Source organism: Thunnus maccoyii, chromosome 10 (assembly GCF_910596095.1).
Source record: "Thunnus maccoyii chromosome 10, fThuMac1.1, whole genome shotgun sequence".
Classification (NCBI taxonomy): Eukaryota; Metazoa; Chordata; class Actinopteri; order Scombriformes; family Scombridae; genus Thunnus; species Thunnus maccoyii.
This window is the reverse complement of record NC_056542.1, coordinates 14,598,966-14,625,977: the sequence shown is the minus strand read 5'-3', so window position 1 is coordinate 14,625,977 and position 27,012 is coordinate 14,598,966. Positions and strand designations below refer to the sequence as shown.

At 42.8% G+C, this 27,012-nt stretch overlaps 4 protein-coding genes across 4 annotated transcripts; all 4 read right to left on the bottom strand.

Annotated features, from left to right (window-relative positions):
* Positions 1–320: 320 nt before the first annotated feature.
* LOC121905570 (adaptin ear-binding coat-associated protein 1-like) lies at positions 321–9,218 on the bottom strand. The gene is made up of 8 exons (XM_042423896.1): positions 9,029–9,218; positions 7,193–7,293; positions 6,611–6,715; positions 6,354–6,435; positions 6,124–6,232; positions 5,614–5,761; positions 3,929–4,037; positions 321–404 (listed from the first exon to the last, which is right to left on the bottom strand). The coding sequence occupies exons 1-8, from the start codon at positions 9,127–9,129 to the stop codon at positions 341–343; spliced, it is 819 nt and encodes a 272-aa protein (XP_042279830.1). The 5' UTR covers positions 9,130–9,218; the 3' UTR covers positions 321–340.
* Positions 9,219–9,354: 136 nt separating this feature from the next.
* On the bottom strand, positions 9,355–10,976 carry aicda (activation-induced cytidine deaminase; the record flags this gene model as incomplete). Its single annotated transcript, XM_042423647.1, has 4 exons — positions 9,355–10,000; positions 10,110–10,225; positions 10,340–10,619; positions 10,791–10,976. Coding segments are annotated over 4 exons (633 nt in total), but the record flags the coding sequence as incomplete, so codon positions are not given.
* Positions 10,977–14,712: 3,736 nt separating this feature from the next.
* Positions 14,713–17,497, bottom strand: nat14 (N-acetyltransferase 14 (GCN5-related, putative)). The gene is made up of 4 exons (XM_042423895.1): positions 17,330–17,497; positions 16,631–16,789; positions 15,638–15,943; positions 14,713–15,527 (listed from the first exon to the last, which is right to left on the bottom strand). The coding sequence occupies exons 2-4, from the start codon at positions 16,709–16,711 to the stop codon at positions 15,084–15,086; spliced, it is 831 nt and encodes a 276-aa protein (XP_042279829.1). The 5' UTR covers positions 16,712–16,789; positions 17,330–17,497; the 3' UTR covers positions 14,713–15,083.
* A 1,246-nt stretch (positions 17,498–18,743) lies between these two features.
* On the bottom strand, positions 18,744–26,805 carry znf628 (zinc finger protein 628). Its single transcript, XM_042422881.1, has 9 exons — positions 26,672–26,805; positions 25,630–26,208; positions 24,800–24,872; positions 23,765–24,703; positions 23,423–23,593; positions 22,933–23,266; positions 22,514–22,668; positions 21,308–21,550; positions 18,744–21,164 (listed from the first exon to the last, which is right to left on the bottom strand). The coding sequence occupies exons 2-9, from the start codon at positions 26,016–26,018 to the stop codon at positions 19,110–19,112; spliced, it is 4,359 nt and encodes a 1,452-aa protein (XP_042278815.1). The 5' UTR covers positions 26,019–26,208; positions 26,672–26,805; the 3' UTR covers positions 18,744–19,109.
* Positions 26,806–27,012: the final 207 nt, after the last annotated feature.

Below are 27,012 nucleotides of genomic sequence, written 5' to 3'. Positions count from 1 at the left end.
ACTTTATGTAGCTGTTTATTTGCAGTCCAATTTATACTAGGATACACTGTAGAGCCGATTATTCCACATGAAGCAGCATTACATCAGGCATTCATCAACGATGACAACCTGTCTGTTATCCAAAACATAGCACTCCTCTACACGTGTATTTTCAGCTGGAGCAAAACTTTAGGGAAAACATTACTGTGACGTGAAGTGTTGGGAGAATTTACCTGCAAGGGGATTAAAGAAAACATAAACAGCACAAAAATCCTGAGTGAGGATATTGAACAGTTCCACTCTGTGAAATCATCCTGACTCTTTTCCTCTTTGGTTTCCTCCAGCTCGTAAAGCGTACCTCTTACAAGTTGAAGGAATGGGCATCCTTCCAGTGGTCCTGCTTCTCTGCAGTTTCCACGGTAACTCTGCCAAACAGAACACACAAATCATCTTGTTTAATTATGGTTGAGTCGCTGTGTGTTTGTTTTTAATGCTGTGAAACACTCCCCTCATGTGGTTTCTGTTCCACAGCACTCACAGCTGTAGTCCAAGCCCAGGAGACGGGTAATTCTCTTCTCTTCATATGAGTATATATATATATAAGTCACATTTTAGATCAGGACCAGTTATGCTGCATATCATCTGTCAGTCTGTGAGTCATTGCAGTGTGTCACTGCTAAGATGTTTTTCCCAATCTGATTGTGTGTCCTCTCCTTGTTTCTAGAGAACACTGAGGCACCCTTGCCAGCCAGTGAGTGACTACAGAACAGCGAGGGCGTCTAAACTAAGCTCTTGGCACAAATACTCACCAATTTGCAAGTTTCGGTCTGCCTCATCTTGTTAGTGTGCTTGATACAATTTCAATACGTCATGTAACTTTGTGTCTCCGCAGACTGCAGGGAGGAGATGTATCCTTGCACCAGGATGTACTCAGTTCATCGGCCCATCAAGAAATGTATTGGTGGGCTTTGCCTCTACAGGTGACCTGCAGTTTTTCTACAGAAATACTTTCTAATTCAGTAATTCACCTGCAGAGTGATTTATACATTTATGAGTGAGACCAAAAGTTGGGGGGACACTTAAAACACACACAAACACACACAGGCTCTTGCAAAAATCAGTGGTGAAAGAAGTACTCAGATCCTTTACTTAAAAGTACTCCTGCATTCAAATTATTATTTTCAGTAAAATATACTTAAAAGTATAAATAATGAAAGAACTCATTGTGCAGCAGAATGACCCTTGTCAGTGTTTTATTATAACAGATTGCATCACTGGATTAATATTAATGATGCATAAATGTGTAAGCAGCTTTTAATGTTGTAGTTGGCTGAGGTAGAGCTGATTTTAAATACTTTATATAGTGTTGGGTAGTTTGATCTAAAAAAAAATGTATGATCTTGTTTTGTATGTATAATCTTAACCTGTTAAGTAACAGTAACTAAAGCCATCAGATACATGTAGATGGAATAAAATTTACATTATTTGCCTCTGAAATGTAGTGGAGTAGAAGTATAAAGTAGAAGAAAAATGGACTATTTGAGTAAACTTTGTTGAACTGGCAGCAACTGATTGATACATTTTTGTTACTGTAGCTGGACTCAAACTGTGTCACAATATTCCCTGATATTCATATTTTATTCTGTTTCTGACACAGCCATCCTCGGGTCTATGTGATCAACAATGAGATCTGTATGAGGACAGTGTGCCAACAAGACGAGTATCTGAAAGGTAGAACAGTCGTCATGTAAAACAAGCACCATGACGTTGGGTTCATTACCATGCATTTAGAGAAATAACCTGTCTGCCTCTTTTACACTTTACAGCTGAACTGTGCAGAGAGTTGTCCGGGTGGCCCAGGCGTGTTGAAAGGTCATCTAATAAGAAACGGTGTCGCAATCGCCGTAGCAACCCCCAAACTTGGGCAAACAAGGCCAAAGATGGCAGCGTGACCACCAGTGAGGATGGAGCCCTTTAGAGACATAAACCGAGGGTCGTCGTCATAAAAGGCAGCCCATAACACCGTAAATCCTCCGCTCAACACCTGAGGGTCTCTTTCTTTCTCTTTCACACATACGTGTGCTGAGTCATATCTATGTTTATGTATTAGTCTTTTAATTGTCTGTGAATATGAAAGGAGTGCTCATTTCGTCTGTGTGTTTTTGGACACAGATCATGTCTTCCATGGTTTACGATCCATTTAAGGTACTGTAGTAATGGGCCTATAGCAGCACTGAGTCATTTCATTGTACAAAGAAAGACAATCTGTCGTGGATTGTAAGGTACTCATTGCCAATCCAGTATTATGTGCACTATTGTATCCAATAAAATCTAACAAAATTTGTTTATGAGTTAATTTGTTCTTTTTACTGTTAATTTAAGGAGAAAAAAACAACAAAACAAATTAAAGATCTGGTCATTAAGTGATATATTTATGTTTTTCTTTGCATATTCATTTCCATAAACATATACAGTTTGAATAACAAGTAACATTTGGGAGAAATGTATATTATTTGAACAGTAAACAAACACTGACGAACATAGTTAGGGCTTTACACTCACAGTCTGTGTGTCCTATCATGACACCACTTGTCACTGCACATCTGTCACAACATGTGTGCACATGATATCAAGTGTCACATAATCCATCTGTCTGCACAGAACAACATCACAACAAAACACTGCATCTGACAAAGACTAGCTTGGTCCTGTCAGAATACTTAACATTACATCTTAACATGGAATTGAAGTTCACAGTTAAAGCTGGTTTGTACAGTACAACATGCTGTGGTTGGAGGTCTACGACCTGCTCGCCTTCTCATAAAGAATTAAGGAGAGGAAGGCCTCCCCGGATGGACGGGACTGAGCAGAAACACAGACTTATTCATTGAGCAGGAGAGAGGTCATGACCTAAATGACTCACCCAGACTCAGCTAACAGCTGTGCTGAGTAGAGATGACATAACATGGACTAAATCATCTCTGTTCCCCCTTGAGGCAAAGATAAAAGCACTTGATGCCTCTCTTTCTTTTTGTTAACACCATATCCAATCCAACAGTCCTACTTTCCTGTCTCTTTGTACTGATTAACAATGGCCTTTAGTTAAAACAAGTTGCAGCTCAATTTGACATCTCACTTAAAATGATGCTATTGTGCCAAAAGAGCCCACTAGAGAGTGCTAGAGAGCACAACTTCTACAGCTTAGCAGGTTTCTTTCAAGTATAATCCTGTGGTGGTAAACTTCACTACAACCTAAATCTAATATTAGAACAATCCCTGCGTTAAATGCAGACTTTATGCATTACTAACTAGATAGACAGACTAGACTGTCAGTCAGTGCATATAGTCAGTCCCCTAGTGGGGACTTAGAGAGAAATAAGCTACAGGACATCACAACACAATGACAATAATTACAAACTACTGACAATATATACATTTTAAATAAATATTCTCTGTACATAAAATTCATTCATTGTTATATTTAATTCTAATTCAACACCAGATTGTTTCTGATTATGACTCTCTTGATCATATATCTGTAATGTATACTCTACGATAAAAATGAGGGAAAAACATTTCAAGGAGGAGGAAAGGAGCAAAGGCTGAATTCTATTGAGAAAATGGAGGCTAGATTGATAGGAGGAATATGTAGAGGAAAGGAGAAGATGAAGATCCAAGAGAGGTATGAGGATGCAGAGTCTGTTGAGTTGAGATGGCCTATAGCTCTAAATCTGTCTGGTTAAGACTAGACTGTACGGTCTGGGGATATCTCGGGTTAAGATCGGAACAAAAGCCATGAGGAACTGAACTAAACTGACTAGTACAGGGGGTTACCCTGCTTGGCAGGGAGAGATACGGGACCCCATAATGGGGAAAACAAAGTTGCAAAAGTGCTGCATAAGTTTACAGAAAGATAATAGGGAGAAAGACCAAATGAATCTCTCCTCACTTCGGGGATACAGAGTCAAAATCTCCCCACAGGTCGGAGCTGGCTGTGGTGGTGGGGTTGGATGGAGCTGCTGAGTTTGAGTTAGTGGAGTCCAGGTCTAGCAAACAACCTGGTGGATAGAAAAATCAAACAAAACAGAAACTTAATGCACCTCTAAAACATTGACAAAAAAATACAGATTTGTGGTTATTTGTTTTTTTGTCAAAGACTAGCAATTTTAGAAAAGATTTTAAGAAACTGATTTGTAAATTCCACTAATAGACAGCAAGAAAATCGGTCTCTTACATGTTTATCTCACCTACTATCAAATCTATCAAAGATTATGTTATTACAAAAAAAATTCAAAAAGGGTCAGTTTACCCAAATAAAATTTAAAAAACCACAGTATTTTCCACTTACCCTGGTGGTGTCTAGCCATGCAGACAGTTTCAGTTTTACATGCTTTACCTCTGAAACTTCTGCCACCAGCCAATCACAATGGAGAAGAATGGGATTTCATTAAAACTGCACTGAAAAAAGCACCGAAAGTTACTTGTGAAACAAAACAACAATGAATGTTTCCTGAGATAGCGTTCTGTTTACTCCAAATAACTTCGATATTCTCGGTTTTCTTGGGAACTACTTCTTCAGTATAAAAGTAGTTTCAATGGAATCTGTCCACATTGAGGTCTGTGGATTATCCTGAGAAAACCAGGACATTGTTTATAGAAAAAATAATTTTAATAAATGGAGCATCACAAGTAAAATTCCATTTGCCTCCATTGTGATCAGATGGCAACAGAAATCTCAAAGTTATCTTCGATCAGCACACAAAAGCAAATCTGTGTGCATGGCTAGGCTAGTTGTTGCAGGCAATTTGTGTAAATCAAGTAAAAAACTGTTAATGTGACAACATTATGTCACCTGTTTTCAATATAAATTCTCTTTAAAAAAAAAAAAAAAAAAAGCATCTGTAGTATGCTGGGCGAGAGAGGACAGGGGCAGAATTTCCAGTATTTTACAACAGGAGTCTATTTGTCATAGTTTTGGCTAGCGTGCCTATAGGTCAGCATAACTCTGCACTCACCACCTTCAGACTGTGACTGTGTGGACACAAGTGCTCCACTGGAAACAGCTTTACAACAGAGTCCATTGGGGCCAAGGAAATATAAGCCTTACACTAGTTCTTTCAACAATGAAATAACTTTCCTCTGCTTCATGTTGACCATCTTCATAGACTTTCATTCTGTATGACTTCTTGGGTGTTATAGCCAGATCACATGCTACATTTCACTGTAAACGAAACTGTGGCACCCATTCAGATCACGCCGCAAGTTGAACATGAGGAAGAGCTGCAATGCCAGACAGTAGTAATGGAATATCTGAGTGATAATATTCATAGTCCACCTTTGTTTAGACTTCCAAAAACTGCTTTTAACAGCTGAGTAAAGATTTGGCTGAGCTGTTTCCAGCAGAGGGTAAAGGTGCACTATCTCTACATTGGTGACCACTATGCTACACTAACTCATAGATATGTTGGCTTTTTTTCATGATCACAAGGAATCAATTTAGTGATCTCAACATAACATACTCGCTTTTTGAGATCACAAAATAATCTTGACATCACTGGAAAACAAAACACGAGACAGACTGTAATTTTGTGTCTGACCTCTCCAGCTTTTCCATGTGGGGTTACAATTACCTACCGGTGTCACTTCCTCCTGCAGACGGTTGTGTGTTATGACTGTTAGATCTGGATGAAGGAGGCGGGGCTAGCTTGCCTCCAGGAGGAGGTGGAAGGAGCCCAATGCCACCTGAACTCTGCGGACGAGACCTGTCCTTCTTTTTTGATTGCTAGAGAAGGTAAACAAAACTGGGTGAGTGTGTGGGCTCATGTTATTTGGCGGAAGGCATGTCTAGACTGCAGATACAATAGATTAAGGCAGATTCTTAGCTGGGGTTTTAGACTCCAAGTTAAACTAATCAAGAATTAATTCTTAACTATCAGTGTGGTAAAAAAAATTGCAGTATACCTTTGATGGTTAAATCATCAAGGGCAAATTTCCTCTAAAACTATCAGAGCTGTATTCAACCTACTTGAGTTTAATGAAGACAAATTTCTACAGCATTTCAAAACACTCAGGACCAGACTGCAATTTAGCTGTTGCACTAATGTTCCAATTTATAATCATTATATTCAATAAAGATAAGGTTACCCCAATATTGAGAGTGATGGTCTGTCCTTCTTTGAAGCCCAGGTCCAGTTTAGGAGTTGAGTCTGGTGCCTGCGCCTGCTTGGTTAATTCATTTTCCTGTTTCACCCACCTGGAGAAAGTCGAGGGAGGAAGACAGACATGCGAAAAGGTCGACTATAGTTTCACTTCAATAAATTAATTCACTACTGAATTAGGTTTGATTCATGACACACTATGGAGCAGCTGCATACTTGAAGTGGTCCTGCAGTGCAACATTGAAGTCAAAGGCATCGCCTCGGTCTCCAAACCCAATGCCTATAAAGGCACTGCGTCCTACAAGAGAAAAGAAAACAACAAATAAGAATAACAGCTGCAATGGATGTTTAGCTAATGCACAAATAATGTGGTTCCATGGTAGTCTTTACGCTCTGAAGCATCCTGTTCAAACTCATTATCCTTTTGATTATGAGGAAAATGTTTATGGCTTAGCAACAAACAGTTCACCCACCGTTGTCATCCTGGATGCGGAGCACAAAGTATCGGCTTGAGTCGCTCACTGTTTCCACTGTGATGCCGGGATACTCCTCCACTGGCGCCTGGGCAAACAGCTCCCCTGTAGATTACAACAAAAGAAAGATGTTCATTATTTATTTGGCAAAATGGTCCAGTGGATCATGAAGATACATTCAAAAATGTACATTTACTGGGCCAAATCTCACCTAAGAAAGCTTCAGATTTAAAATAGGAACAGAAATTTTGTTTTTTGTTTTTGTTGTGCAGGTCATAATATTCAAGATAGATTAAATTTCCAGTATTCAGTGCGCATCAAAAATTGGCCAATATAAGGTTCAATTTGAGGACAACGAGCATGCACAGTTCCTAAAATGCACTGATGGAGACAGAGATTATCAGCTTGTTTACCAATAAATAATAAAATGCTTGCTTGGACGTGGGCTGGGTCACCTTGGAATAGATGAGTAATAGAGAGAGGGGGTGGGGGGGGCGAACCGGAGACTACAGAGTGAAATGATTTACAACAGCAGCAGCAGCGCCGGTAAACAATGTCCTGTCCTGTCTGCTTCTCTCTCACCAGAGATTTTGTCTTCCAATTTCACGTAGGCCACTTTGCCCCGAGCCGTCACACGCATGCGTCCCGTCCAGTCAGGAGCATCCAGCTTCCAATCGGCAGCCCTACGACACACACATGCACACACACACACAAGGACAGTGTGATGTAGGTGAATGGGTGACAGCGCTTTATTGACATTACTATTGGCACGAAGGGAGGACAAAAGGCAAGAAAAACAGGATACAGGAAAGGAGATTTTTGTTTGTTGTGCGTGTGTTTGTATGTTATTGTTTTGATCTACCCTACACTCACACACACTGCACTGTTTGCTATTTTATGGTAATGAAATGTGACTCAAGCACTAGAGGGGCTTTTCCCCGAAACCCAAGGCTGAAATATTACATCATCACACTGACTCACTATACATATTGTCACGGATTAACCATCATGTGGTCTCATGGGACTCAGGCCTATGCTACTGTGTGGTTGGTGTCATGTCCACTCAGATGCAGCTGTGGCGGGTCAGGCAGGAGCACCAGCCAATGAAAAATGTGATAAGATAAGATGAGCCTTCATTGTCTCCCTTTATTTGTCTCGGGTATTTGAGAGAACACAGGTGATGTAGCAGCACACAGCCTCTCCATATACACACAATATATTCATATACATGTACAATCAAACTACAGTTAACATGCAGCATCACACACAGATCCATATACACCAGAACATACACATCAAGAACACTGCACGATGCCCTACACCAAAATATTGCACATTTCCCCCACTCAGAGCCGTAATGTTTATGGCTCACACACACACTTCATCTCTTACTGTTCAATAGATTGATAGTGGAACTAAGGAAAATCTAAACCTGTTGAATTTACAGTTTGGTAACCTGTACCTCCTGCCCGAAGGCATCAGCTTATACTCTTTGTGAAGGATGTGGTTTGGGTTACAGGTGATTTTAAGGCCCTGCCTCCTCACTGTCTCCTCAAATATCTCCTGCAGAGACGATGGGGGCAGCATGCCAATTATTTTTCCAGCCCTTCTGATCAGGTTTTGGAGTTAGAGTGATTTGACTTTACCAAACGAGGTTACCAAACCATGTTGTGATGCTATAATGAATAATAGATTCAGCGGCTGCCATGTAGGACAATAACATAATACTTCTATCCACCCCATGGACCCTGAGCCTTGGCAGATAATGCAGACATGTAAATGTGGTAAACAATGTCAGCCTTTTCAACAATATCTCTACTGCATGGACGCTCATACACGTGCAGAAAAGTCTCTTTCAAAGCAACACTGCATTTCAACTGGAGCATCCATGTTTGAGCATCTTGACGTCAAACAGCATTGACCTGCTGAAGTGTCCTTGAGCAAGACACTGACTTTACCGCTTCAGGGATGCTGTTCTGCTGTGTTACCTACTACTTAAAAGTCAGAATATTAAAATGAGAACCTCTAAAGAAAAATAAAGCATCATTAGCTATCTAGTTGACTCCAATCAAGCGTTATTTCTCCTCATAGCTGCTATTGGACGAAGGCATATAAACAGGCGACACTGACAGGGATGTAGATACCACGCTGTCCATGTTTAATAGCTAACATTTGTAGGCAGTGCAGGTAAAAACCCAAAATATTGGTTACGTGTTTTCCATGACCTTGTGGATACACAGCAGAAACAACCAGCACATAAACTACGGGCGCCGTTGCGTGAGGCTGCGTTATTAGGGGACAAGCTCGGTAGGTAGGTCGCCGAGGCAACGAGGCAACGGCTCCTCTGCTTTCCTCTAACGGCCGCAGCTCGCGGATGCTGGGTTTGGGAAGCTCGCTGTCAGGCCGCTGTCCCCTCACCTGATCGCCCGGTTGGATGCTCTCGGTGGGATTCGGTAAACGTTGACTTCGGGTTTGACACAGAGAACCGACTCGTACTCGCTCAGACCCTCGGTCGCCATCTTGACTTTAATTCAGTCGGTGTACGCCGGTGGTGGTGGTGGTGACGGTGAGTGGTGTGTCCGTGTGGCGTTAACGGCTACGTGACCGTAATGGACGATGTATTTGCGCACCAACAGGCGACTCTGCTGCAGCTTCAGTGATGCCCCTAAAGGAGCATTTCACCGCTTTCACAGATAAAGGTCAGTTTTTGCACCACTGTGGGTACTCTTCAGTCTGTCCAAGCAGTTGTATCGTCTGTGGCTCTGGAGGAGGTTTGTGACGAAAAAGCCTTAATTGGAGTTTGAAGTACATTTACCAGACGGGTAGTCTAACAAAAAGATGTTTTTGTCTGCATTATGGGAAATGTAGGATACAGCAGTTTGACTTTAGCATATCTTCATCTCTGCCTCTGCTCTGCTTTGCATAATTGCTTTTTAAACTCTTTCACAAGTACCCAAATTTTATGAAAGTGGTGGATTAATCTGCAGTCAGCCCAACAATGCTCTGCAGTTATGACCACCACCAGTTAGCTGAATATACTTTTCTATACAGATTAGGAGATGTAGTTCTACAACTTTTTACAAGGTAAGTCTAGTTATTGTCAATATCACAAGACAATATGACATAATATGGTATAATATTTTATTTCACGTATATTTTCATATTGCTACAGAAACAACAAGCAGCAGCAACTTAACCGTGCAAGCCTTGCCACAACTAGGAAGCAATTTTTTTTCACAGTTTTTTTTTATTCTCAGTTCAGCAGTTGTAGTGATGGACTAACACCAATTTTACTCTTCAGACTTTCATAGTAGCAACAGAGGAGGTCACAGATATGTTTCACAGCCCAAGAAGCTTGAAGGCATCTCTTAAATCATCAGTGTCACAGGGCTGAAAGAGAGAGAAAGAAAGAAATCATCATTATCATTTCAACACATAATTATAGGATTGCCCTCAAACGGCTTCACTAAAGGAAAAACATGTATGTTAACTGCTGTACCTGGAGTATGCGGTTGAGTGTTCTTGTTAGGCGAACAGAGTTTCGGTGCAGCTCTTCCCAGGCCTTGAATTTGCTCTGATTACGAGCTACAAAAGTCTGCCAGCAGTAGAAGAAGTCTAAAGGGAATAGACAAAATAATTATGGTTGTTGACCTCTACGTGCTGATAAGAAAAACAATATGTTAATTTGGATTTAGATTTGGACACAGATTTATAACCCTAACCCTTCACCTTTGTAACTCATGACTGTGATCCGCACGCCAGCGTTTTTTAGCAACCTCAGGCCGTCTCTCTCACGGCTGTCCTCCAAGTCACAAAAGTAGAGGCGTGATACGAAGATCCTAAGGCGAACGTTGGGTACCTGGCTGAGGAACTGGGCCAGTCTGCGAGAGCAGTTGGCACAGGGAGACCAAGAGCAGAACCAGGTGATGGAATAACTGATCCTCTGTCCAGTATTTCCATACCCCCACACACCAGGGCACAAGGCTCCCAGATATCGCAGGAACAGCAGCTATAGGGAAATAGAAATGAAGCATATATGGAAAAAAGAATTAGAGGAATGCACCAGAATGTGATACTTAAAAGATAGTGGGTAAATAAGACATACATTCATCTTTTCAATTGCTATTTTTTGCCCCTCCTCTTGACGAGCCCTCCTCCCATCTTCACCAATGTTACCCACCTCTACATGGCAGCCATTGCGATTACGCAGGTGTCCAAAGTCAAAGGATAAAGAGTCTGGCCCCACTCGCCTCTTCACTACAAAGCAGAGGTATGTTTCATGCCGTCCCCTTGCCCAGCGCACATTCTTGTAATGGTAGATGAACTTTTTCCGGGGCAAAAGCACACTGAGACAAAAGGAGACAAGGTATCATTTTTAGTAACTACTGAAATGTTGTGTAGGTAGAACAGAGACACCCAGTCTAGTTGATACAAGAATATTTACCAGGGGTTTTTTTTCAAAAAACTACAGATTCATTTAGAAAAAAAAACACCGAATTCACCAGTCAGTATTTCATCAGCAAGAGTTGCTCTTTTTAAAACCAACATCTTCGGTAGGCTGATACTATTTTTAGTATTTACCACAATTTCATGCCAGGCAAATAAAAAAAAAATTACCATTACCAATGACCAAAATAAATTAAAAAAGACAAATTAAAGTAAATGACTGTTCTAACTTATTACTCTGATGTGTTGCACATGAATTCACGTTTTAATCAAGTTAGTTAGCACAATAAACTAATGTAAAACCTGTGGTTAACCAAACGTGAATGATGGACAGTCAGAATGCCGCTAACATTCACTGCTTTTTGTATCACTCTCACTTTCACAGCTTTTAGCGAAACTAGGACAGTTGTTAATCAATTATTAATACTGAAACCTCAATCGATAGTGCTCAAAAGTGGTATACTCCTATAGTTATTTAACCAGGATTCCATTGTGCATTATCTTATATTAATAACATATTATTAATAAAAAAAAAAATCCTGATGCATTTCAATTAAAAAGCATGCATGCACAATCTATATGATTTTTACCAAGTAGAAAAGCATATACAACATATATAGAGAATTTATCTGATTTGCTCACCTGTCTAGTTTTGTAATCATTTCGAAAGACCGGCTCTGTCAATCACCGGGTGTGGGGAATGAATGGAGGTAAATGAGAAAGAGTGAAAGTGTGTGTAAGGGGGGTGGGGGGGTGTGGGGGGCAGAAGGAGGGAACTGAGAATATATACCTCTAAACATAAACATCCTGCGACCAACAGAAGCAGCTTCTGGTTGGATAGAAAGATTTTTCAAAGTAGGCTTTAGGGGCGTGATGCAAAGGAGATGGATGGTCTACATTGTCTTGCTGCAAGACAAATGAAGCTAAATGAATAATGACTCATTTGCTAAATGTTTTCTCTTTGCCACTCCTTTGTTTTCTCTTTTTTTTTAATGATTTCACATAAATGAGACTACTTAGGCAATAATGGATTTTTATTGGGGAGACAGATTACACAACACACATTTTTACAAAGGAATCTGAGCGACCACACACGGAAGGAGGAGTGTTTGACGTGATTTGTAACCTTTGGAGTTTCTCACATACGTCAATAAACTGAGCCAAATGGCTGGAATTTTCCTAACACTTTAGACTCACCCAGTCCCCAGCCCCTCCGCTTTGGTTTTCCTTGATCATTAAGTAAAATCTTCCAGATACCTTCTCACCTTGAGCTACAGTGGGATTGCCACCGACCCCTCCTGCTACTCACCCTTTCCACCTAGCAGGTCCCCCCACCTCCTCAGGGGCCCCAAGATTTGGTGGAGCCATAAGCGTTCCCAGACCTCAGAGGCCCTAACACCTACTTCGGCCTCTGATCTGGGTTTTCCCAAACCATGTCAAGCTGGGAGCAGAACTGTAATCGACCTCCCTCACCCGACGTGTCTGCTAGACCGGACGACCAGCTGACCAACCACAGTTTGTGGATAAATCTCACTCATAAGCCTTTGAACCATCAGATGCTGTCATCTACTCGTGCCAAATCAGGATGTGTATTATTTTGCTCTCGTCTTTTCTTTGCTCTGTCTGTTTTAGCTCTGGCCCAGTCTGCTCACTCAGTGGCACTGCATGCAGGCATCCTGCTTTCCCATGACTCCCCTCACCCTCTCATGCACTCTGTGGTTTTGGGAATTCACCGTTTCCCAGGGTGGCTGTTTTTGGAGCTCATCTGTGTGTGTATGTGCACATGTGTGTGTTAACCATCTGTATGAGCATGTCATTAACACAGTCTATATGTTATACATCATCTGGAACAAATTTATCTAATTTATCCTGTGATTGTGTGGTGCCCAAAACTTATGAGTGATTCAGACTTAGAGTGTATGTGTGTCTGCAGGCTCTGAGCAACCTCACATCATATTGCATTACTCTTACGGTGCACTAAGTCTAATGTCTCTGCACATTTGATCTTGTGTGCATGTGTCTTTACGACTTCAAGAGGCTGATCAAATGCCAAACTATATGTAACCACTTCCCACCCAGCTCTCTGGGTCTGACCACAGTTGACCAAGGTCATCTCACAGTCACACATGAACGCTCGTGTGCACTCCCACTCCTCTCGAGCACTGTGTGTGCACGTGTGTGTGTGTGTGTGGTGGAGTAGTACAGTATGGCCAGACACGGCTGTGCATTTAACCCATAGTCAGGGGCAGAAACCGGGTGTAGGAAATGCCAAGTCATACTTTCCGAAACCCACCCGCCCACACCCTGCACACGCGCACACTCACACACAGCCATGCCGTGCAGACGCACATGACCACAGTCACAAACAGACTTTCTTTCCAGTGTGTGAACTCACATCTGTTTCCTGACAACAATAATAGCTACAGATCGGGCGGGTAGAGGCCCAGCTAACAGGTGTCTGCTCTTTTGACAGTCATGCAGAAACAACCTGGTGAAGTGTCACAAGTAAAAATACAGCTTTTACAAGGTGAAAATGACCTGACCACACACTTACTCGTGCATATTACATTGTTGTGTCACTAGGTGTCTCAGCTTTTTCATCAAAGATAATCAAAGGATAGTGATTTTCCACTACAGCTTGCATGAACAAGAGTTTGCAGTCAAGTATAGGCCTATAATTGTCTACACATCAGGTGAAATATGCCTTCTTCTCACACACGTTAGCATTGTACAAACTTCCTGTGGTGTTTATCTGTGGCAGACTGATGCTACACTGACACAGTCTGAGGTTAGCAGGAGGGTGGATTCGCAATGCAAGAGTGAAGCCTGTTAACCATATTAAGGTTAGCCTCAGTCTTAGGCCATGTGCATATACCTCCTTAGTCACATAAACTGACATTCACCTGCAAACCACACACATTCTTTAGCAAGATTATCTCTGCATATACAATTTTTCTGATGTGATAAAATCTACAATGCAAGTCATTTATAAAAACAGTGTATAGCACACATCAACTGGTGTGGTTTTGATGTATTCTTTGTAACCCATTAAATATTGACAGTGCTTATATTATCTACTAATCTATATTTATAATCAATCATTTTGATATTGGTTTGTAAGTTACCAGAACATTATGTCATGCCCTAAGATTGGTTTTTGGTCTGACCACTATTTAAAAACTCAAATGCATTCGGTTCACAATGTGAAAAAACATACAAATCCTTACTTTTGAGAGCTTGTAACCAGAAAATGCTTCTTGTTTTTTACATTGCAAATCAGATAAGGGGAAAATCAACTTTCAAATCTTTCAGTCGTTAAACCAACCAACTATTTCAGCATCAAAACATTGAGTGCAGAATTTGGAAATCTCAGTCAGTGATTTCCCTTCCTTCTCTTGAAAAACAACAAAGAAAACCAACATGAAAAAGCTAAAAAGCACTGTTTCTGCTGACTCACATACTGTAGATGAAGGTGAGCAGCAGCAGCCACGGTGCAGAGAGGTAAAGGCAGTCGAATTCTGCAGATTCACATGTACTTCCTAACCACATATACTTCCTATACAGTAACTGTGCATCCTCCTACAAATATGTATGGTTTCACACCTACCCAGTTTCTGCATTGAAAGGTTTGTGAAAAGAACCACACAAACACATATTTAGAAACACACATTTTTCATAAATATTTTACTTCATTACAAGTGATGAGAGAACAGCAAGCCTGAGGCATCATGAGGTCACTTTTGAAACATTAAATAATAAATAACCATGTGTTTAATGCTAAAAAGGTAAAAATATACTTAAAACAAACTAACAATCAAAACAGCAACACATACAGTACAGTAAATACTGGCATAAATAACACCTGTTTCAATAAACCATTAACTTAAATATCCTAAAATGTTGCAACAATGACACCATTCTCTTCAGCAAAGACACAAACACAGTTTGTGCTTATGTGAGCTCTTTTTTTAACCTTTTATCACTCCTGGGCTCACTTTTTTCTCTCCAGAAGTCCATCCTCACACAATCACAAGTCTTTGTAAAACACCTTAGTGAGCGAGTATCCCAAAAAGCCTCTCTCTGGAGTCTCCAGCTTCCTCTCTCCATCTTCGTCTTCATCAGTGCCTTCCCCCAGCTGCTGATAACCCAGTTTCCTGAAGAAGGCCTCCCCCACCTTAGAAGGGTAGGGGACATGCGCGTACACTCTGTGTGCACCAGTTTCCCTCTCCCTCTGCTCCAGACTCTGGACAAGAAGCCGGCCCAGACCCTCCCTGCGGTACCAGGAGCCCGTCACCAGCCTGCAGATCCTCCTTATACCTGCTCGTTGCTTGCTCTCGCGGAAAACGCAGCCCAGGATGTCCCCGTCACAGTCTGCCACCCACACCTGCCCCGCTTCCTCTTCCCTCTCGGGAGTGATCTTCTCTGTTGACGTATCCTTGTCCTTTTCTTTGGGTCCAATACTGCGCCTTGACTGAGTAAAAGAAAGACAATTATATTTTATGGCTGCTATATCTGGTTACTATAATTGTTTGATTATAACTTGAAAAACTGTCAAATGAAAAAAAAGCAAACAAGACTAACCTTTTTTGTCACTGGTGTCTTGCCACTGATCCTGCAGAAGGGATTCTGCAGAGTTTCATCCTGCGTCCCCCTAAAGCTGCTACCTACATAGTCCCAGTAGGGGCGACTGCTGCCCAGAACCCCTGTGGACCGTGGCATGGTGAGTTTGAGAAAGACAATTAGCAGGAAGACAGGAATAGCGAGGGCCATGATAAAGGAATGCACAAGGCAGCGCAGGATTGAAGAGAAAACTGCCAGAATGAAAAGGCAGAGCGGACGAGTGAGGATGTGGAGAATGAGACGGTTCTCTGTGCCTTCACAGCCCTCCTGGAAAGACATAAAAAATAATCAGCATAAACTTCACAAGGTGCATGCAATGGTCATGTGCACATGTCTACACAATCTCCTCTGAAGGTAGTGTGGTGGAAAACTGCCTTTCCATGATCAAACGAATATGCCAGTGAGAGTGCAAAGATAATGTTTACGTCAATAAGAGACAATTCGCAGGGGAATTTGGAAGGGGATGATCAGTAATGTCACATTTTGATTTTCTGTGTGCAATGACTGAAGGCTGCTAGGCCATGTGTATTGTGAGAAATGTGGAAGCTGCCAGATACAGTTGATACATGTTAGAGGAGTTTGAGACACCCTTTTTTTCTGAGATGAGTCATGTCTGGATTTCTTACCAAAGTGTCAAGGTCAAGCAAGGTGGGGTTCAGAAAATAAGCTCAACATTATGAGGGGTTATGAGAGGTATATAATTTAATATTTTATGATTTTGCATTAGGTTCTTTATCCCGGGATCAAGGCCTCGGTTTGCTTTGTATTGCTCTTTATGCAGAGTAAACTAATTCACATTGAACTCTACCAGCCTCCAGTGTATTTCTTTGAGTCGTTCTCTCATAAGTTTTGAGTTTAATGCTAAGTTGTGGGTGACCTGAAGATTTATTGGCCCATTTGAAGATTTTCCCACAACAGTAGTCTGTGCAAAACTTCTGAGTGTTTTGTACAAACCTTGATGAGGGCTTTGACTATCTCAATGTCGTCCTCCTTCATCCTCCTCATCACCACTTGATCCAACTCCAGCCTCACCATGTTTAGGCTTTATGCTCTCAACAGGCGTGCCGTACCACTGTTCAACCACATCCACCATCCACACTGTGCACAGAAACCCTGCAAAAACACACACACACACACACACACAGAAAACAAAAACATACACAAACAAAAGGCTGTATTTTAATGGTTAAACAGCTGAAAAATTAAATACAGTTTGGGAATGTTTGATACTAAATCATGCAGGAAATTGACACTGTTGTGAACTGACAGATACGTATTGTCATCTGAATTATGACATAGCAGTTCCAGTTGAAATGGGTCAATGTATTTAATCTTTTGCAATGCACAAGACTTCGCTTACAATGAGCCAGCAGTTGAGATGACACATCACACCCACGCTTGCCCCAAACAACAAAGACAGACGGGGATTATAGATGATTTGTAGCATGCATGTATCACCATCATCCTGTCTAATGTGTATCATTCGTGGTTTCATCTGCACGTTTAAACAGTGATCATCAAAGGTACAGTCGAAAGCGAAAAGACCTCGTTCAGAACCTTATATGGTTATTACAAAGAGCTGCCGTCTGTCCTGACACACATAAGACCCCCTTACTGTCGTGAGCTCTTGCTCTAAACCCCGGTTCCGCTTACCTCCTGCACCACGCAGCTCACATTAAGCTGAAAGAAGAAAAATAAAAACTATGTATCTCTCAGTTTGTTGTGAAATCCGTGCAGGTTTGGCACGTTTGATTAAATGTCCACAGCCGTCTCTTCGCAAAGAAGGTATTCTGTATACAAACGTACTCAGTTTTGTCCGCCGTTACACATTTACAAAGCGTCGATCTACGCCATTTACGTACGTACAATCCGCACTGCGGAAAGGGTACGTGAATGGCAAACGTAACAGCGTAAACCACGCTCCAAACCGTTGTATCTTAAGTTGAAAAAAAAAGTTAAAGAGGATAGATTTACAATTTTTCAAGTGTGTCTTAAAACAACAGTCAGGTGTCCATTTGAACACTGAAAGAGGTTTTCCTCTCTGTAATCATTCCTCCTGTTCATACTGGCTATTAAAGGGGACATATTGTAGAAAGGGAGGTTTCCATTTCTTTTTTGATTATAAAGCAGGTCTATGTGCTATATAAATACTATGAACATATCAAAACGCTCAGTCCACGGCGAAACGCACACAGTTCGTATTTAGAAACAGTGCCTTTAAACAAGCTGTTTGGACTTCTGTAAGGTTGTGATGTCACAACTATACATTCAGCATTTCCCCTACCATTGCCTTGGAGGGGCAGACCCCCATCCCTCCTGAAAGAAACAAAATATGTTTATTGATGTAATTTATGTGCACTTGTTTCATTTCAGCTCAGTGTGAGAGTCTACTGCGCTTTGTTGTCATTTATCTTCTGCTTGTTTCTCTCCTCTCCTCTGCTTTTGCAGCATTTCCTCCACTAAGGAAATTCTGCAAAGTTATTGGATGTCAGGAAGCAAATTTGTCATTGCACAGCCTTCCAAATGTTAGATAACATTTTCCTCAGCGGAGGCCATCACAATTTACTGGTGAGTTTTACCCAGAGCCCTGGTTTTTCCTAGCTGCAGTAGGCTTCAATCCGTTACCTATGGTTGGTCTGGGTGTGCGTCACTCAGAAAACACTCAGCCAATCAGAGGAGAGGGGCAGTGAGCGGTCACAAAACAGTCCGTTTCAGGCTGAGTGTGACAGAGGGGCTGCCTCCATGGCTTGTACAGCTGTAACTATGTGCTTTTTGACCATAAAACCATGCAAATGTTTGTAAATAGACCACAAAAATCAAAATATTAAACTGGGATAGGGGAATCTCTTTAAAAGATCCCTGCTTTCAGTGTAAGTGATGGGGGCCACAGTGTGTCATTTTATGCAAAAATGCATTTAAAAGTTTATCTGAGGCTTATATGAGGCTTCAGCAGTCTGAGTTAGTCATATCATGTGGATAGCTGCCCCATTTACAGTCTTTTAGCATCAAATTCCCTCTTTGTGTTTCCTCGGACAGTGTTGAAAGGAAGCAAAAAAGGCAAACAATAAAAGGTATTAACAGATTTATTAATAATTAGTTTAATTACTATTTACTATTAACACTGTGAGGAAAGTGGACCATGTACATTTATTCACAAAAACGTATTTACTTAATAAACAAACTGCAAATGACAGTATCATTTAAACTAATATATTTAGGAATATTCCAAGGTCCATGTACAGCCTTTGAATGTATAACATTTCTAGTATGTGGCACCATGGCATTACAACACAGTACTCATCTAACTGCATGTTCTCGCTCAGTTCCAGGAGACCTCAAACTGACTAAAGTGCTAACACACCGAGCCCACAAAGAGTGAGGCATTCATTCACACATACAGTTTCTTCATCTCAAACACACATGCAGATTTCATTTAGTTAGAGAACTGCATCTCTTTAGAGTTAGGTATAGGTCCATTTCTCATTGTATCTTCAGTTGATGTCTGTACCTCTGAACTGTCTGTAGAGTTGTGTTCTTTTACAGACTTTTCCTTTGCTTCTGCTGTTCCACTCTCATATTTCACTTCACTGCTCTGTGAGATTTCCCCATCAACTCCTCTCTCTATCCTTCCCTCTCTTAAGCTACTGGTGCTGACCTCAATAATGACAATTTCCTCTCCTCCTTCTAGTTGAAAGATACTTTCCATAGCTCCTCCACCCTCGGTAACCCGACTGTTTGCAGCACTGCAACCTGCCCCTTCTTCTCCCATCATTCCCCCTTCACCTTCAATCAGGGCTATCATCTGCATGCCCTCCTCAGTTTCCTGCTCTATCTTGGTCTCACCACCAAGTTCAAACACCACCTCCTGCCCATCAAGGGGTACCAAACCTTGGGTAGGTGTGCAGGAAAGCTGCAGGCTGTTGTCTTGCCCTTGGCTGAAGGTAGCACTGGATGGACCACTGTCCTGCGACTCAGTGTGGAAGTGAAGGACATAGGACTCTCCCTGGCTGCCATCCTCTCCTGTCTGTCTCTCACCCTGCTTTTCTCCTCCCCAATCATGCAGAAGTGACATCATCCCTCCTTTATCTCCCCCCTTTTCTCCCTCTCCTTGCCCATTGGTCTTGAACTGCAGCACAAGTGACTTTCCCTCCCCACCCATCCCACCATCCACTGCCTCTCCTGATGCGTCCCCTTCGAACTGCAACACATACGACTCCCCACCCTCCCCAATATTCATCCCCTCCTTCGCCCGTCCTTCATTATCAAAACATAACACAAACTGTTTCCCTGTCATGGTCTCCCCTGTCCTTACTTCCCCCAGTGTGGTCGGGGGTTTCCCTTCAGGGGTAGCAAGAGTAGAAACTGATGTTGTGGCTGCTGTGGTGGCTGGTGTAACCATGGTAACAGATAATGAGGATCCTGAGGTATCCACTGTGGGGGCTACAGTGGTGGAAGTTGACAGACTTGGGATAGTAGTGCAAGATATAGACAGAGGACAGCGGGATGCTGTGGATACAGATGATGGTAGTGATTCTGTGGTGGTGTTAGCAGCAGTAATACTCTGCCTCTGTGCAACACTGGTTACATTACAGTTTGTTACTGACACAGTTCCGCCTGCAGTCTGACCGACGAGAGCTGTTACAGATTTCTGAAGAGCAGTTTTTGGTTTGCGTCCCCGTCTGCCCCTTGCTGTCCGTGTGCTTTTCCCTAGTATAGGCTTGGTCAGGAGAGAGTTGGCTGAGAGGTTGTGTGTTGGCGTGGCAACAGGAGTGCTTGCATTGTTATTATTGTTGGTGATTATGATCCTGGTCTGCTGTTGTTGCTGTGACACAGTTGAAAACTGGGGCATCGGAGTCTGTGTTTGGTTTAGGACAGGCTGGAGTGCTTGGAGAGTCTGAAGCACAGGGAGAGTCTGAGGCTCCGGGGCTGGTGGAGGGTTGTTTGCTGTAGGGACGAGGATCAAGCTCGACTGGCTGCCATTGGTGGAGGGGCACTGCAGGAGGAGGAAGTTTTGTGGCTGGGACGGAGGTGGTGGTGGCGGAGGAGGTGGTGGTGCAGGTGGAGGGGATGTCAGAGGAATGAGCTGCAAGCCGCTGGCTGTCTGAATCATGAAGTAGTTCTGGGAAGTGTTGGGGGGAATATTTAGTGCTGGCTGGGACACAATCAGGCTGCCACTGTTTCCTGAGGCTTCCAGGGTGATGGGGTTGAGCAGAGTTGTGGTGGTTGTTACGCCTCCAACACTGGCTTTCACTGCCACACCTTCTTTACCTCCACCACCAGGGCAGGGCAGAGGAACACCACTACCGTGGGTTCGGATGTGCCTCTGCAAGTAGGAGTGCATGACGAACTCTTTCGAGCAGTACGGGCATTTGAAGTCCTTGCGTGAGGAGTGTGTACGAAGGTGGAGCTGGAGGTTGGAGGAGTGTGTAAAGCTTTTATTGCAATGTGTGCACTGAAAGGGTCTCTCACCAGAATGGGTACGTTCATGCTGCAAACAGAAAAAAACAAAAACAGAGAGGTTGGGGAGGAGAAATGGAAAAACAGTATTAGTTAGTACAGTAACATCCTGTAAATACAAAGGAATAAGAATATGAATGAGATCACAGCTGAATGTGTATAGGCTGTACTGACCTGTTTGAGGTTTGACGTCTGGGAGAAAGACTTGGAGCAGATAGAGCAGGTATGAGGCCGCAGTCCAGAGTGCATCTGACTGTGTCTGCGCAGGCAACTGGTGTTCTTGAAGGACTTGCCACACTCCTTACACACATAAGGCCTCTCGCCTGTGTGTTGCCGCAAGTGGTACTGGTAGTGAGAACTCCATTTGAACGTGAGAGGGCAATGAGGGCACTGGAAGGCCCGTACGCCTGTGTGTACCTGGGTAAGTGGAAAAAATTAGTTCATAGGTCATCTTCAGAGAATTTGGGATTTTATAGCTAAATAATTAGTTATGTTTCACCACTACACTTTTGGTGTCTTAAAAGTCCATTTGGGCTGGGCACTTGTATGTGCATTACACAATAAATAACTAACTTATTAGCTTTGTAAGACAAAGGTTAAGTATTTTGTGAATATTTCATAAGCCATCACCCATTAACATTAGCGTAGTGTTGCAGTGAACTCCTGCACTAGCAAACAAGCTGACCATCCAACACACACTGCTACACTTAAAAAAACTTCAGCCAACTCTGGTCGGGTTAAGAAAATAACCCAGTCCACAGTCTGTTTAATTTCAAAGCCCTGCAGCTGTACAGAGTTGTGGATAACGATGGGTTTCCCTGCTACTACTGTTACAGCATAGAGGATGTCCTCAACTGCTGGACACTGAAAGTTAGTGACAGCACAGTGGAGTACTCCGCTTTTTTCTTACTCCAGCACTCACACACACACACAGAAGACTGCAACATGCTTTCAAACGATTGTATCCAACTTTTCTTAGATCAGTTAGCTTAACTGCTATTTATGTTTCATATAGCAATTCAGTGGACTCTGTGGATTGGCACAGAGTGAATCGGAGTGAGACCCTGAAACTAGTGCCCCCCTTTTCTATTTATTAAATCAAGAGTTGATTCAGAATTGAATCATGACACCAAGACTCAGAATCAAATAAAACTGAGTCGTTCCTGAAGATTCCCACCCCTTAATAGCTGTGGATTGTGTTATTGCACAAAGAATATGTTTTTATCGATTTCTTGCATTCTGCAAAGGTGTATACAATTTTCAAGAGCCACAATCCCTGTAAACTAGAGGAATGTACAGTTCTACAGTTGAAATTCAGTTGGTGGGTCTTTCATTTGGAAACTAAACTTGTGCAAATTCTTTGTGAAGAGTGAGCCTTACCCTCTGGTGGATAGAGAGCAGAGAGGACCTCTTGAAGCTCTTTCCACACTCAGTGCAGCGGTAGGGCCTTTCCCCAGTATGATCCCTCATGTGGTATTTAAGTCCCGATGACCCTTTAAAAGCTTTTCCACACTCTGAACAGCGGTATGGCCTCTCTGTACGAGAGATAGTAAAACATGGTCCCACATTTGTGAAAATGATCAAACATTTTAGGTTTTAACAGTCAAGATCACAGTTTTTTTGTTAAGTAGTGTTCATGGATTAAAATGAAACAGAAACACAAGAAAGATCAATAAGAAAATCCCTGGTTACTAACCAAAGTGGCCTGGCTCAAACTTCTGATTGTATACTTGATTTCTAAACATAAATCTTTGCCTAACATCTGTTCTTTGTCTGTTCTGCTATATAAATGTCTTTACCTCCAGCAGGAGTACCCTTGCTAGCTCCTGTCTTTTTGGGGGCTTTGGCAGGTTTGGTCGGCTGCTCCTCGTGCTCCTCGCTGACGGTAATGATATCAACATGGATCTTCCTCTGTCCTTCCTGCTGCTTGTCAGCCTGACTGGGAGAAGAGGGAAGCGGGAGAGACAAGGAAAGGGAAGGAGGGCAAACTATCTCGGCCTCTGCCTCGGCCAGGAGACGTTGCTCAGGGGTGTGGGAGTGTTGATGGGTAAGGAGTGAGGAGAGAAGGGGGAAGGAGCGGTCGCAGGCGGAGCAGCTGAACTGGGAACGGGACTGGGATGAGAGAGAGTGCATCTGGACAAACAAAAGATGAACACAGGAAGTAACGATTATGTTAGGATAGATGACTCAAACTGCAATATATTATTGTTAGTACTCAATACACAGTACTGCATATCAGTATTAGCATAACAGTGTTAATAGTAAAACAATTAGAACAGTCATTCTCACCAGTGACACATGTCTATTGAGGCCTCCACTGGTCTTGAAGGTCTTATTGCAGTAGCCACATGACAGCCCTGCCCATGTGGTTCTGGCCTCTGGCTGAACGGACTCAGAGCTCTGAGTCACCTCGGTGAAGCTCTGCAGCAGGTCAAACTGGGCCTGGGTGGTGCCCACATTCTGAGGACAAACCAAAGGAAGTGATACATATCATCAGATCTAACTCCTGCACTTTGTAGACTGACGAGTGATTTTTTTAGTACTAGATATACACTCCGCAATTTTTATACTGAAGTATTTTAATTTAATATGGGAAGGTTTTATTCTTCTCTTCTTGTATTCATCACTCACTGCATTGCTTCCATCTGCTCCTTCCGTCAGTCCAAGGAGCACCTCTGTCGTGTGTCCACTTTCAGCCACCGTGGTCGTCTCCACCACCTCCTCAAAATCAGCCAGCAGGTGGCTGGCTCCCACCAGCCCATCCCCAACCTCCATCCCTGCCCCAGGTCCCGCTTCCCCACTGGCCCTGTGTTCCTCTGGAGCCATGTGGATGGCCTGGTGCTCCTCTAGCTCTGTTCTTGTGCCAAAGGTGTGGCTGCAACTGCCACAGCTGTACAGCAGCACACTGGCCCCGGTGTCCATGCTCAGGTGAACCTCTGTCCCGATGGCCCTGGATGCACAAACATTCTCCCCAGAGGAGGTGAGGGTGAGCTGGGGGAGAAGGTTTGGATTCTGGCCGGACGAGGTGGTTGACAAGAACACTTCCTCCATCCCCACCCCTACTCCATCGGTCCCTGCCTGGCTCACAAATCCCACCATGTCTGTCAACATGGATGATGTCACTTCCTCTGCCCCTACCACCACCTCCACTATGTCATTTCTAGTTTGTGCATCCTCTCCCCTCTTTCCCTCCTTCCCTGCTGCATTGAGGTTGGAGTGAGAGTTCTTGTGCAGGGCCAGGTTTGATGAGTGTGTGAAGCTGCGTCCACACTCACTGCAGACGTAGGGCCTCTCGCCTGTATGTATCCTCATGTGCTGCCTCAGGTTGGTAGACTGAGTGAAGGATTTGTTACACACCGAGCAGGTGTAAGGCTTGAGACCGAGATGGACATTCTTGTGTCGCCTCAGACTGCTTGAGTTCTTGAAGGCCTTGGGGCAAGTGTCACAGGGGTATGGGCACTCTCCAGTGTGCTGGCGCAGGTGATACTGGTAATGAGAACTCCATTTAAAGGTCAGGGGGCAATAGGGGCACAAGAAGGTACGCACTCCAGTGTGGACACTCTGATGAACCTATGGATAGAAAGACAGATACAGAAATATGAAATCCTTCTCAAATTTAAGCATTTTCTTTACTCCAAAAAAAAAAGACTTGGTTTGAAATCCCACCTGGAGCAGAGACGAGCGTTTGAAGGCTTTGCCACAATCTTGACATTTGTAAGGCTTCTCCCCTGAGTGAGACCTTCAAAAGAAAAGTAACTATTGAGGTGGAACAGCATAATAAATTATGTACAATCATAATACACTGGTACCAAATACAGGTGTTTTTATGAAGGGAATAAATTATGTTAATGGTAATCTGAATCTGATGAGTTTTCTTTAAACGTAAATTTAGACAGATTAAACAAATTATAAAATCAGGCAGAGGTGGGTCCAGTCTTTGCTTCAGTGTCAGTATTCTGTTCTCTGACTGTTAAAGGTATGGTGATATTACACTTCTTCAATTAAACTCCATATGACAGCCAAGTTCAACTATGCATCTCATGTTTCTGTGCAATCTCCTCCAATCTGACAGGTCAGAGTTAACATTTGACCAACTCTGACCTTTGAATTGAAATAGTCAGCCAATAGAGGCACTGACGCACCGTTTGAAAATGGAGAAGTAATTATTCTAGCAGCACACCATCAACAAGTTTTATAAAATACAGTATTACACTAATATTAAACTACTACACTAAAATATACACAGTGTTTTACAGTTTGCCATTATCCATTTTGGACAACTCATGTTTTACTGGGGCTGAGTAGGGGGAACTTTCATTGAACAGAAGACTAATGCGACTGTACCTTGACGCCTTTGGCTAACTGATTACTATTTGAATGATAGCACATGTGTGAAACCTGACCAGCTCATTCCAGATGTTGGATTTTGTTTCAAGTCATGTTTGTTCATTACAAAAATACTCAAATATTAGCTTGAAACTATTATATATGTATACCGTTGATGGTAGAGCAAAGCGGAGGAGCCCTTGAAGGCCTTGGGACAGAGGTTGCAGCGATAGGGTCTCTCGTTGTTGTGGCTCCTCTGGTGGTGGGTGAGCCTGGACGACCACCTGAAGCTCTTGCCACAGTCCAGACACTGGAAGGGATGGTCCGACTGCTCGGGCTGCTGGGCCGGGCCTGACACAGCCGACGTCACCATGTCCAGAACAACCTCCTCTCCGCCCTCCACTACACTCTTGTCTCCATCCACCAGCTCCCCCCTCTCCCTATCATCCTCGCCATCCTCTCCTGAACCAAGAAGGGATGGGAAAGGAGAGAGGGAGGCGGTGGACTGAGGTGGTAAGAGTTCTGCTTGGACCACTAAAGTGGCCACTGAGTTAGCCATTACCAGAGGAAGCTGGTGGCAGATGAGGGTATTCCTTGGATGCAGTCGTGGATCAGTTTTGGGGCAGTATCATGGTTGATTTTTTCACCTTTCCTTCGTTCATTGTTGCCTCAGTGTCTTTGATGAATTCCTTCCCTGACAGCCACTGGAAACACCAGCTGTCATCCCAAGTAGACAGCTCAGGCCAAGTCTGACATGAAGTCAAATGGAAATAAATACAGTGTTATAACTTGGTAACTCTTGTGAAGAATGTCCCCTTTAAATTCCGCCTCCCTCCCTCCTTCCTTCCTGTCTATGAAGCTCGTCCTCCCCTCCCTGCTGTCTTTCCCCTGGCCGTCATTCCGTTTCTGTCCGTCCCCGCAGTGCGGTGCTTACTAGCAACACACATACAGAGGCTACTGCTAAGTTACACATTAATGTACTTTATGAGTGTATCCTAACCTAACTGGTCAGCCCTACAAACCAACAGACAACACACATATATATATATACACACACACACATACACACACAAAAATACCGGTTTTTACAGTATCAACAATAACAGTTATTGGCCTGCATTTAAAGCTAATGTAGCAGCCGTCAATGCGGAATAGCCTTTTTTAAATTGCTCGATAAGGATTTGCATGAACACAGGCTGAAGCAGTACTCACCGGCCATCTTTAACTCATTTTAAAGCTATATTGTTGATATTATGAAAAGGGAACTGAGTACCGCAGTGCTAATCCACACAACCTTAACAATAAACACAGCGCAGACTAACAGCAGTCCTCCACCCGATGCCGCCTTCTAAGAACAGCGACGGTGATTGGCTGTTTGCTACAATAGACGAGCTACTACGATTGGCCAGGAGCTTCAACAGACAGATTGACGTTTATAAACATCACTTAAAAATATTTACAACGTCTAAATTTGACTAAATGTGCGTATCGATAATTTACTTACATTCCAGACCTTCAAAAGGCAATATATGAAGCTCTATTCACATTGGATA

Bases quoted from the DNA above. Each gene is read 5' to 3' on its own strand.
- LOC121905570 (XM_042423896.1), bottom strand. From the start codon at position 9,129: ATGGCGACCGAGGGTCTGAGCGAGTACGAGTCGGTTCTCTGTGTCAAA. The intron at 6,716-7,192 runs GTGAGAGAGAAG...TGTAATCTACAG, and splicing joins ATTGGAAGACAAAATCTCTG to GGGAGCTGTTTGCCCAGGCG. The intron at 4,038-5,613 runs GTAGGTAATTGT...TCTATCCACCAG, and splicing joins TGCAGGAGGAAGTGACACCG to GTTGTTTGCTAGACCTGGAC.
- nat14 (XM_042423895.1), bottom strand. From the start codon at position 16,711: ATGGTGAGGCTGGAGTTGGATCAAGTGGTGATGAGGAGGATGAAGGAG. The intron at 15,944-16,630 runs GTTTGTACAAAA...ATGTCTTTCCAG, and splicing joins TAGTCAAAGCCCTCATCAAG to GAGGGCTGTGAAGGCACAGA. The intron at 15,528-15,637 runs GTTAGTCTTGTT...TCTTTTACTCAG, and splicing joins AGACACCAGTGACAAAAAAG to TCAAGGCGCAGTATTGGACC.
- znf628 (XM_042422881.1), bottom strand. From the start codon at position 26,018: ATGGCTAACTCAGTGGCCACTTTAGTGGTCCAAGCAGAACTCTTACCA. The intron at 24,873-25,629 runs GTATACATATAT...TTTCTTTTGAAG, and splicing joins GCTTTGCTCTACCATCAACG to GTCTCACTCAGGGGAGAAGC. The intron at 22,669-22,932 runs GTAAAGACATTT...TCTCTCGTACAG, and splicing joins CAAGGGTACTCCTGCTGGAG to AGAGGCCATACCGCTGTTCA.